General features: G+C 37.4%; 2 protein-coding genes across 2 annotated transcripts; both read right to left on the bottom strand.

Annotated features, from left to right (window-relative positions):
• Positions 1-1,995: 1,995 nt before the first annotated feature.
• Positions 1,996-5,004, bottom strand: LOC121939069 (uncharacterized). Its single transcript, XM_042482203.2, has 2 exons — positions 4,137-5,004; positions 1,996-2,291 (listed from the first exon to the last, which is right to left on the bottom strand). The coding sequence occupies exons 1-2, from the start codon at positions 4,836-4,838 to the stop codon at positions 2,205-2,207; spliced, it is 789 nt and encodes a 262-aa protein (XP_042338137.2). The 5' UTR covers positions 4,839-5,004; the 3' UTR covers positions 1,996-2,204.
• A 1,790-nt stretch (positions 5,005-6,794) lies between these two features.
• Positions 6,795-12,619, bottom strand: rnf183 (ring finger protein 183). The gene is made up of 2 exons (XM_042489741.2): positions 11,072-12,619; positions 6,795-9,109 (listed from the first exon to the last, which is right to left on the bottom strand). The coding sequence occupies exon 2, from the start codon at positions 9,042-9,044 to the stop codon at positions 8,094-8,096; it is 951 nt and encodes a 316-aa protein (XP_042345675.1). The 5' UTR covers positions 9,045-9,109; positions 11,072-12,619; the 3' UTR covers positions 6,795-8,093.
• Between the last annotated feature and the right edge of the window lie 113 nt (positions 12,620-12,732).

The raw sequence follows: 12,732 nt of genomic DNA, 5'->3' as shown, positions 1-12,732 counted from the left end.
GAGGAGGAGGGAAAGTAACACGACGACTTCCTGGGCAGCGAGCAGTCACAGGAAGTCCCGCCCTAACTGTCACCTCGAGGAGTTATGCAACAGATTGGCGCGTGAGCGGTTATCCAGTGTGTTTATTAACAAACTGCAGCTTCTGGTGTCTTTGCACACACTTATTTAGTCTATTTAGTCTATTTTTTAGTTTATTATAGTAGTCTCCTCTGTGGTGCATCTCTCTTTTTCTCTGTATATATTGCTTATATATTTATTGGTCTATATTCTATTCTGTATGTTTATTATGCTGCTGGTTACTTAAATTTCCCTCGGGATCAATAAAGTACCTATCTATCTATCATTGACTTTTTTAAATTGTTTTTTAAGTGATCTGTACATATTGTGTTGGGGATTTTTTATTTATTTTTTATTTTTTTATTAAGTGATCTTATTGCATTGTGAATATGTTGTGTATGGTACTTCTATGTGTCTTTTATATCTTTTGTATGTATTGTCTATTGTCTTATTGTCTCTTATCTGGACCATTGAGTCTGTAATAAAGTTTATTTATTTTATTTATTTATTTACTGCTCTCACACACTGTGGTGTGAAATATGCCAATGAAGAAATCTAGGATTATGTCTTTATTTATCTACCTGACGGCCAAAATGTAAACTTGTATAAACAAGAGCCCGCACAAACTTACTTTAAATAGGCATTGAAACCAATTGCCTTGAAAAAGGAAAGTAAATATAGCTATTTATCTTCATTTATATATACTTTACATCCAATCGTTAAGTTGACTCAAAATTGAACTGTATGTACTTAATTTTGTGAAGTTGTTGCAACTTAAAAATGACAAGTGAAATAACCTTGTTTCTAAGTTAGAAACTTCACTAAACCAAGTCCGTCTGACTAAAATTGATCATCACAAAGAGGATTTGCCAATGATGAAGTCTGTTTTGTTTAAGAGAATACAAATATGATTGGCATGTTTGCAATCATCAGAATACATACATATAACAGAGTAAACTTGGTTTGCTGAAGTTGCAAAAACTTAGAAAGACTTATTTATTAAACTTGTTAAGTTGCCACAACTTCATAAAATCAAGTAAATATAACTTAATTTAAAGTAAACTTCACAATTAGATATAAATTTAACATTAACTGAGTAATAGTTATATTTACTAACATTTTTCAAGGCAATTGGTATCCTAGATTTTTTTAAAGTACAATTTGCTTATCAGATTTTACAGTGTAGAGAAGGGGCAACAACTTAACACAGGCTTGTTAAACTGTGATACTTCAATAAATGAAAAGACTTTAATAGAATAAAGATATCTTTGTAAAGGTATGGTATATTGTCTGACAGCTGCTTGTTATTAAAATAGCTTCAGAAAAACACCATTAAAATGTTGACGAAATAAGAAAAAAACAACATAAATTTTGTTGGCCCTTTATAGAAAAGTCACACTGAAAGATTCAAGACTGACTTTAAAATGATCCAGATAATATCTTAACTGTTAACTGCTGTTAGTTATTCTTTTCATATGCTTTTTGACTTGATTTTTAGGTAATTTCCTCTTTTGTTGCTCATTTCCTAATTCCCATGTTTTCTAAGGAAAGCCAATTTTCAGGTTTTAAAAGGTTAACATGCTGCACCTTTGCAGCGTCACCAGTCTTAAAGCAATAATGAGCTGCAGAGCTATTTACTTACTAACTTTGACGTAAATGCACTTCATTCTTGCAATATGTGTTCATTTCTTTGTGTTCTAAGCCCACATATTATTTACATTTTGTCAAATAAAACTGTCTAAGTTGTAAATTCTCTTTTGTGCGGACCTTGAGCTAATAATTAAGAAGTCTGGACCACTGCTCTATTCCATGTTTGCAAAATGAGCGTTTGTGCAAAACATGCAGGGTAAACTCAAAAATAAAATGTATTGTCAATATTCTAAAATACACACCAGGAGGCAAAGAATGCTTTAGATAAAATGTACCACAAACAAGGCATGAGTTTCATATTTCTCATGTATTTTATGTTACAGGACAGCTTACTTTTCATCAAAGCAAAAAAAAAAAAAAAACTCTACAGACAACCACTTGTTTTCTTGTGTCACCAGGCTGAAGTCCAGCGTGCATTGTGTATTGTGAAATCCAAGTAAAGTCAATAAATAAGGTTAGATCACAGTGTTTATTTTTAGTGCTGAGGCCTTGGACTCTCAGTCAGGTCTGTCCTTTGGGATCATTTGTCCAGAGTTTTCCTTGGCGGAGCTGAGGTCGGTGGGCCTGTGGATTTGTCGATTTGCCTGAAAGAGGACAAATAAAATAATTTCATATACTTGAAAATAACATAAATGTCACTCAGAGATAGAGTTATACAATATAAAATCCAACACAGAGCATACATTACTCCCTCCAAAATCAAGAAAATAAACCCAAGCTCCTCTGATCTCTGCTGGCAAGGTTTTAGTAATAATCAATATTGACCTTTCTCCTTGTCCTGTTCTTGGCTCTTGGTTTTCTGGAGCATAGGGCTAATTTTAAAAAAATAATAATTAAAAAAAATCTGACAAGTTGATCATACTTAAAATAATCGTGGAAATTGATTGCCTTGAAAAAAGGAAAATGAATATAACTTTTAATTTTCATTTATGTTTACTTTATATTTAATTGTGAAGTCAATAAAATCCAAATAATTAAATAAGGTCACTTGCATAGGTGGAAAGGTGTTCCTTACATGTAACCAGGAAATGAGTGAATGTCCAAACACTGAAGTATCTTTGAGTGATGTTCTTGTTTAATGCAGAATGATGATAGTTGATTACTTTGTGATGTGATGTGATGTGAATTTAAAGTGATCCGATTTACCTTTGATATGATATGATACAATACGATACGATGATACAATACAATAGGAAATGATTCGATATACTCACTGCCTTTTCTGCATAGCTGTGATTACGTTTAGACATGTGCCTGTCCCTATGCTCCACTGTGATATTGCCCCTCCACCAACATGACTTTAAAATACCTGTCTCACACCCAATGTGAGTCGTCTCACACCAAATGTGACATCACAAACTATAAGACCTACACTACCATCTAGTATCCAAACATTGTAGTCTTCACATACCAAACTACACTATAAAACAATACAAAGTAGACACATGCTAAAAGGCTCCTACAATGATTGTTTACTCAAAATTTAACTGTAAATACTTGAATTTGTTGCAACTTAAAAGTTATGTGGAAATGCCTTGTTAGCAGCTTCAGTAAACCAAGTTAATCTGATTTAACTTGATCAGCACAAAGAGGATTTTGCCAGTGATGAAGTTAGGAGATCTGTGAGCAGTTTTGAATATAAAAATATGATTGACTAGTTTGCAACCAGCAGAATATATAGCACTGTAAACTCAATTTACTGAATGGTTCACATGAGGCATGATGGTGGATTGTAACTAGGTACATTTACTCAAGTAGTTAAGTACACATCTCAGGTACTTGTACATTACTTTAGTCTTTTCTTTTCATACCACTTTACATTTTTACTGCACTACATTTCAGAGGTAAATATTGTAGTTTTTACTTCAGTACATTTTTCTGAATGCTGTAGTTACTAGTTGCTTAACAAATTAAGATTTTTTTTCCAAAAGTGTGTAAAACATCTTGTTTTTTTACAAATTAAACTACTCAACAGTTTCTACAAGCAAAGCTGAAATGGTTAGTCAATTAATCAATTAGTTGATCAACAGAAAATTAACTGGCAACTATTTTGATAAAGATTTCAGTAATTTTCTTGTTGTTTTTTTTTGTTTTGTTTTTTTTTTCGTTTTTGGGGTAAAGTTTTATATTTTTCGGAACTGGTTATTTTGGCAATTATTTTAATAAACACTTCACTTAAACAGTAACAGTAACACATAAACAGTCACTTTTTAATGCATATGTAATTTTTAAAAAATATTTTTCTGCATTGCTTCTACTTTTCCTACATTTTTGCACATTTTCATGATAATACTCACTGACTTTTACTTACCATCCATTTTAGTGCAGGTCTTTTACCTTTAACAGACTATTTTGTGGTATTTGTACTTTTATTTAAGCAAATGGTCTGAATACCTCCTCCACCCCTGATGAAGTGTCAAACCCCTCACCTGCAGGACATTGTCTCTCGTGTCTTGATGCTGTGGCGCATCATCAGGGCTGCTGCAGGACCTCCACAGCTCCACCAGCTTCTGCAACATCAGCTCTGACACCAGAGCGGTCAGAGACACGCAGGTGCTCCTCAGTGTTGACCAACCAGGTAACACGTAGGACGGTTTTTCTCCTGCCTTTCCCGCTAAACACGAGGACGTTAGGGACACTTTCAAAACGCCAGCTGGGACTTCACTGGTCTCCTGACCAAATACTATTTTACAGATGTGTGTAGCACCTGTTTCGTGTTTAATTTTTTGGATAATTTGAGAGCATTTGTCTCTTCCAGTCAGTCTGCGTACCAGCTGACGCACCAGCGCGTTTTGGACACCAGGCGCAGCCGAGCGCGCGTCCCCTGCAGATTGCGAAAGTTTCTGGTGACATAAGTTGTTGTTTTCCCTGCAGTGTTTTTCTCTCAACACTCTACCATCCCCTCGGGGCGACTCGTACGCAACAGCCAATCTTCTTCCCACCAGGACGCGGTCTCCTTGCAGGAAAGCCTCCCACGCTGTCGCCTGGTTTGACCGGGCACGCTCAGCCGGTGACCCGCTGAGGCTGTACGCAGAGGTGGCAGGCCGCTTGGTCGGCGGATTCCTGGTCCAGATATTTCCCCGACACCGGAGAACAGCAGACAGGGCAGAGGCGGAGGGCGTGGAAGCCATGGTGGACGATAATATCCACAACTTCTGTTTTTCCTCCGAAGTTTCTGATACTCAACCTCTATCCGCGTAGTCACATAACGTATAAAGGTTAATGTGCGTCAGGAGCGGATCAGACGAGGGAGGGGGTCCCTGTACTCTGGTGCACCCGACCATATTTGCCTCGGTAGTCAGAGGGGGGCTTAGGTGGGCGTGTCTTTGGGCAATGAGGGGGTACTAATAACCCTCAGTCAAAAAAAAACAAACACTACCTGTAGCCCACAGACAGTGATGGATCATTTTCTAAAGTAAAAGAACTTCTACCACTCTGTGAAAATACTCGGTCACAAGTAAAAGTCTTACATTAAAAATGGTACTTAAATAAAAGTCAGTAAGCATGATCAGGAAAATGTATGAAAAGTAGAGATACCCAATGCAGACAAATCTTAAAAAAGAAAATACAGATGCAAAATTATTATTATTATTTTTTAAAAAAGAAGAAATATACCAAAAAGTCTAAATTTAATATATATATATATATATATATATATATATATATATATATATATATATATATATATATATATATATACACACAATACAAAACTTCTCAATAAAAAAACCCAAGTATAATCAAGTAGTATTAAATTTAAGAACAGCAGACAGGGCAAATCTTATGTAACAGTAACAGAAAATTGTACTATACGCTGCAATAACTTTGCAAGTTATTGCAGCGTATAGGCTCATTACTTTTATGTAACATTTATGTTGTTATTTTTCTAACTTGCCTTTAAGTTTAAATGCAGCCTTGGGTGTAAATTTTGAACATGCGACCCTAGTGAAAACATAAATGTAGCAGAGGGCTTTTATTTGACAAAATTAAAGACATTTACACTTAAAATTTGTGGCAACTAATTGCACTAATTGGTGCATGAAATTAGTTGTTCGATGCTTAAAATTTTCTGACGGAGGATCCTAAAACGCCCCCCAGTTCACATGTGCTTCCCCGCTGATGCTGAAACAAAACCTGGGCCCTCGGAGGCGGCTTCTGATGCAGCAGATAAACTGAAAGACTGCAGGAAAGAGGGACCTAAACTCACATGTTTTGTCCACAACACATCAAAGAGATGGATGACATTTTACAGGGGACAGGACAAAAAGTTCATGGCAGTTAAGATAAACTGTCAAACTGGTTTATCAGCTGAAACAACAGAGAGGAGCCACTGAGGAGCAATTCAGAATTAAAGCCACCATGTTAGCTGGTCTGTTTACACCACTAGAGGGTATCAGGTGTCTGATATGGGGGTTCCTGAAGGCCAACAGGCACAAATCTGTTTAGACTTGGCAGAGGACAAGTGACAGGAAAAATGTACCCAACAATACTGTATTCATAGAAGAGAGGAGATAAAAAAAAAAAAATTAAATCCAGACTAGCTCATCAAAATTAAGTTGTTACCATGTGTTTTATATGGAGGTACAGTGATGATGTTAAGTTTAATAAAATTTGGCATTGAAAAAGGAAACACTGGCACTGCAAAAAATATAACGGAAAAATAAAACACAGGCAATAAAAAACATTTTTTTCATTTAGTTTTATATTTTTGAACTCAGGTGTTTACTTCATGTCACTCATTTATTTTTTTCAGTGTCATCTTTTATTTCACACCAAATCAAAAAGCTGTCATGTAAAAAAAATTATATGTATATTAAGAAAAGAGTGCCATAAAGAAAAAAATCTACTGAAAAATAAAATACAGGCATTGAAATTATTATTTTATTTTGATTTGTTTTATTCTGATTTTTATTACACATTTTAATGACTGTGTTTATTATTTCAGGGGATTTTTTTCAGTGCCAATGTTTCCTTTCTCAATGCCACATTTTATTTTCAATGTCAAGACTTACTGTCACTGTTGTACTTCCATAGTTTTGGAATAAGACATTTTTCAGTTTTCAAATTTGAAAAACTAAGCAATGAGCTTTTCAGCGTCTCAACAAAATGCTTTATTTGATAATACAATGAGGGATTAAGTCCATTCTCATAAATGAAAAGAGAAAATATATACAAATATATAAATCATCTATGGCTATGTACAGTGAGTCGGTCTATAAACAAAAGTTGTGAGGGACTGTTGGCTATTTATGAGAGGGGGGAGTCACTTCAATAAGTTATGTGTTTTGGCTTGGAGAAGAGAAATTCAACCTTAAATGGTTGAATTTTGTATTATTTTTTTCCTCAGTCACCCAGAGAGACTCTGGGGGGGCGTCATAAAATATATATTAAAAAAAAAAATACAGTCACAACTAAGCCACCTCCTCTGATAAATTACGTACAGTCCCTAAGAACTACAAACCCGGAAATCAGCCTGATGCAATCATAAGATACTCCAGTCTTCTTATCACAGAGTTTAGTGCATTTCAACATTTACAGCTTATTAATCAAAATGGACAGTTTCTTTACACAGTGCTTCTGGATTTCACAGTAACCACATTCACGTTTAGACAAAAAATATGAGTTTTCCCTGGTTATTTCCCATGTGCAACTTTGAGCCACGTGTCCATCCTTTAACCCTTTGAAAACATCGAGCGACGTCACTTTCCTTGTGTTGCCTTTCACAAGTATTCAGACCTTTGAAACCTGAGCGAAATGGTGCCATTTCATTCAAAAACATGGGGAAAAGGCAATGAGCAATCTAACAAGAAATATCCATGAACTGTAAGAATACATTTAGAAAATGATTTTAAAAAAGCTTTCTGGAGAATAAAAGAAAAGTTAGGGAAAAATTGTATTTAATGTATTATAATTTCATAGTTAAAATTATGTTATAAAATTGTTTTGATTTTGTAGGCACTTTTTAAAGACTTGTTTTTTTTTTCTTTCTTTTCCATTGTTTTGTTTTGGTTTTTATTTATGTATTTTTTCATTATTATTATATTTATTATTATTATTGTCATTGTTATTATTATTATTATTATTAATTAATTTATTTATTTATTTTACAAATTTTCATGTAATTTTCTTACTTTTTTTTTCAAATTTCTCTGTATTTTTTTTGGTCATTTCTTCTTTCGTTGTTCATTGCCTTCCTCCCGTGATTTTGAAAGAAATCACTCTGATTCGCTCGGGATTCACAGAAAAAAAAGTTGCTGCTCTTGTTTTCCTTCCTTCCTGCACTTCAGTGCCTGAATGTGACCCAGTGCTTAGTTTTTCCTTCACCAAGAGGACAAAAGGAGGCATTTTTGGTCTCATCTCTACAAACCGTCCAGTCCTGTCCCCCCTCAGGGTCCAGCATGTGGAGTGAGAGCATCTGGAGACGTATGGTTCGCTGGATCGCCAGGCCGCCTGTGAACGACCACATTGGGTATAATCACAAAAGCCAGAATCCCCACCAGCATGAGCGCCACAGTGATGGTGATGATGGACGCCACCACCGCGTAGTAGCACTGGTCCGAGCGGAACAACCTGCGCAGGCGACCTCTGACCCTGTTTGGAGGCCTGCCTACGTCCACCACGGTGGTTGGAGGGATCCCCTGCTCCAGTGCGCCCAGATGGAGCTCGCCGCCTGCCGTCATCTGGGCTTCCTGGCTCTTGTTGGGCAGGCTGAGGATGTTGGACTTGGTGGGGCTGCTGGGAGGAGGGTTCTTCAGGAGCAGCTTGCCCTTGCTGCGCTTGAAGCGGATGGACAGTGCCCTCTGCATGTCCGGCGGGAGTTTGCCAATGATGTCCTCGTTGTTGCCGAGGCGAGGCAGGTCCTGGCCGTGGGGGAGCTCGGTCAGCTCGCGACACACGGGGCAGCACAGGGTCTTGAGCTCGGGGGAGGTCACGTTGATGCGAGCGAGGCACTCCAGGCAGAAGGTGTGCCCGCACGCCAGCAGCTTTGGGGTCTTGAAGATGTTATCGTACGAGCAGAAGCACACGGCGCACTCGGTTTCCTCCACATCGTCCTCAGGGGGCTTCACCTTCCTCCTGTGGCTGTCTCCATCTTTCCTGTCTCCTCTCCGGGCCTCCTCGCTTCTCCCCCGCTGCCTCCTCTCTCCCTGGTGCCTGTCTCGTTCTCTCCTCCTGCCTCTTTCCGCCCTCTCCGAGTCGGTGCTCCTTGATCTCCTCACTTTTGCTTTCTCGCTCCTCCACATGTCCTCCTTGCTGTTCCTCTCCCTCTGGCTGGGTTTGGGTTTGACGTTTTGGGCCTGCCTGGCTCCGTGGCTGTGCCTCTCCCTGTCATCGCTCATGCTGGAGGGATGATGTTTGAGGCTGTCAGGCTGCTAAAGTCTGGTTTGCAGTTTCCCAATAGGAGCTGTGGAAAATCAAACACTGGGTGAGTTTACCGGCTCTCAGAAACCAGCCGAGCAGGAAACAGTGCAGGAATCCACCCGCACGGCCGCCGCTGCCGCTTCACCATGATGAAGCAATAACGCCTTATCTCCTGCTATCGCACATCTCCATTGTCTCAAGATGCTATCTGTTGATTTTGTGCATGTGTTCAACATGCATGTGGCGCTTTTGCCTTGATAATGGGTTGCTGTATTTGTTTAATAGGCTTTCCTGCAAACATGTCTGTAGCAAGAATTGCAGAGCAGTAATAGATTTTGGATTTCTTTATAATCCTGCAACAGCAGGAGTGTCAACATTTTTTTGAATGGGGACCAGATTAGATAATGCGAAATAACTCAGGGGCCAGTTGCTTCTGGCATTATGTGGGTTAGTTAAAAAAAAATTAAAAATCACATATAGATTAGAAAATGCAAATAGTTTAACCCTTTGAAACCTGGATTGGCATTGCTTTTCTTGTGTTGCATTCAGACTTCTTTCACAAGTATTTAAACCTTTGAACCCTGAGAATATTTAATTCAAAATTTTGGCAAGAAATAACTTGAAAATTTGAAGAAATTAATAGATTTAGAAAATCTGTTTTTGTGAAGCAAGGGAAAAGACTATCCAGAGAAATATATTTCTAATATTTATAATTACATATTAAGTTATTTTTACAGAATAATTTGATTTGAGCAGGTTTTCAGGTCATTTTCCTATTATTTACTTTATGGTAATTTCCGTACTTGCTCATTGCCCTCATTCCATGTGATTAAAACATTTCAGTTTTCAACTCCTGAAAGCGGTGGCTCTTACTGTCAGCGCTGTTACGCTTCGTTCTTTATTTATTTGCTTGTTTATCGTCACTTAAAGAAAACACACTAGTTTTGCCTGCGTGGTTCCTACTAAAAATACAGTGATCTTGCTTGACAAACACATATTGTGTGGTGGGGCACATACAGTATATTTTGAAACACAAGCCACAGGCCGTATAAAATCTGTCAGAGGGCCACAATTGGCCCCGGGGCCGGACTCTGCACATGCCTGTCTAGTGGGTTGAAACTTGTAAAATAAAACTAAACTGAGGTGCGACACGGCTTCATTGTTTTGAAATGTCATAGCAAACATTCCATCATACCGATCCGTCTCACACAGTCAGTCATTAACTCAACGTTTTGACCCGCAGGAGGCACACGGCTAAATTCATTTCCTTCAAATTGTAGAAAAATGCCCCTTTTTCTTCTTTTTTTTAACATTTGCAACAAGTCAAAGTTTGGAAACAGCTGTACATGTTCCTGTCGATGAAGGATTTAGGGGCTTTAACCCTTTAAAACCTGGTTCGACATCAGTTTTCTTGCGCTGCATTCAGACACCTTTAAAAAGGCAATGACCAACTTGGCAAGAAAAGTCCCACAAATTGCAGCGAATTAGTCAAAGGAGACAAGAAAATGACTTGGACTTTTTTTTTTTTTTTTTAAAAAGTGGGGAGGACTATTAAAAAAATATTAAAAACTAGGGGAAATGTCCAGAAATGTGTATTTATAATAATATAACATTAACACATTATAATATTTACATTATGTTACAGGAAAAAAATATGAAACATAGTTTTTGAAGGTAATTTTCAGGTAATTTTCCTGTTTGTTCTTTTTTTTTTTTTAAATCTTTCTTTTTTGCTTATTTTCAGGCATTTTTGCAAGTTTTTACTAATTTCTTGCTCATTTTTGTGCCATATGTTTTTCAGCTGCTCTTTGCCGTCTTTCCATGTTCTTTAAAGAAGTCAAACCAGTTTGCTTAAGTTTCAAAGGGTTAAAGTAGGCACAGTTTGCCAGCTTAGAGCAGCACAGAACAACCTTCGAATGACAAAGAACAGGAAAGTTAATAATTGGAGAGAATTTGCGCATGCACACACACACACACACACACACACACACACACACACACTGACCTGCTGAGGTAAATGAGGGTCGGATCACGTTGTCAGAGATGATCTCACCGGCAGAATAATCCTCAGCACAGTGAAAACTTCACCAAACTTCATTACTAAAACAACTTGAAGCTTTACTCTGGAAGTCTTTCGGCCTCTCTGCACCTCTGCTCTCCTCCTCTGTTTGCAGCTTTCCTCTCATATGTTGTTTTCTATTTGTAACACAGCACTCATCTGAACACTCCTCCTCCCTTTTTCTCTTCTCTCGTCAGACCAGTTGGACCAGCCTGTGCTTTTTTTTTCAAAAACTGTATCTATGTTGCATGTGTACATAATCAGGTATTAGATGTGAACACAGCAGGACCTAAATCATACTGGTTGTATAGTTCAGCTGCAGCTGTGCATGCAATTGTAAAGCTGCATTTTCCTTATTAGGGAGTTTCTCAACCTTTGTTTTCATGTTGGGTCACATGACATGATTTTTTTTTTCTCCACTCTACTTTATGTGAGATATGAATCAACAGTTGGGAAAATTCCACTGTCGCTGCATAAAGAGACAAGAGTTCAGCACTGTCAACACTGCAGGTATCAGCGCCTCATACCTGTCATACCGCCGCCGCGCTCTTAACACTTTGCAGGTTTTACTAACCAGACAAGAAGAGCTGCATGCAAGCTGTCATCTGTCCCAGTTCACTCCCTTTGCACCTGAGCTTTTTTTTTTTTGAATGACCGTGAATACACCCTGACTGAGATACAAGATCTTGATTGCACAGTGCGTCAAAGCCAGAACTGATTTAAATAAATTTACAACATTAAAAAACAGGACAGTATTGTTTGCTCTTCCTCAAACTGCGGCACTTTGTCTGCGACAAAAACTTGCTGCTGTGTGAGAAACCCTGAAGGCACCGAGCTGTCACTGTTCTTATGAAGGACACATACGGAGAAACTTATCTTGTATTTGCTTGCAAGTTGTGAAAAGTTTCACATGTATTTCTTCGTGAGAACTGCATTTAATGTACCAAAAGTAACATTTTAAAATTTTAGCAAATTGGCTTATTTCTTTCAAAAACATGGGAAGAAGGCATTGAGCGACTTGAGAAAAAAATGATCCAAAAATTTGCAAGAAATAGGTAAAAGTACTAGAAAATTTCATGAAAATTAGCATTAAAAAATACAAATACAATACAAATACAAAAAATAAAATAAAATAAACAAAGAAGAAAATGACCTGAACAACACGTATAAAATTATGCTAATTCTGTAAAATATGTTAAAATATAATTATGATAACTAGAAATATATTTTTTTCTGGACATTTTGCCCTTGCTTTTTTAAAAATTATATTTTTAAAATCTACTATTTTCTTGCAATTGGCTGGACATTTCTTTTTTCCCCCATGTTTTCAAAATAAAACATATATAAAAAAAAAACTGCTCAGGTGTTCAAAGGTATAAATACTTGTGAAAGGCGTCCAAACGCAGCACAAGAAAAGTGATGTCGAACCAGGTTTCAAAGGGATAATTTGCAAAATACCGCTGAAGAACACACACTTTTTCATACAACTCGACCAGCATGACGAGAAGATATGAGACTATTCAAATGCCGCGTCTAAATATAACTTGTTAAACAACAATGAACTTCCTGATGCAATTAGAAACAGAAAGAAACCCGAGTCGGATCTA

This window comes from Plectropomus leopardus, chromosome 11 (assembly GCF_026936395.1).
Source record: "Plectropomus leopardus strain MGB_pleo_1.0 chromosome 11, ASM2693639v1, whole genome shotgun sequence".
In the NCBI taxonomy this organism is placed as follows: Eukaryota; Metazoa; Chordata; class Actinopteri; order Perciformes; family Serranidae; genus Plectropomus; species Plectropomus leopardus.
The sequence above is the reverse complement of the archived record's forward strand: the minus strand, read 5'-3'. Positions and strand labels throughout refer to the sequence as shown.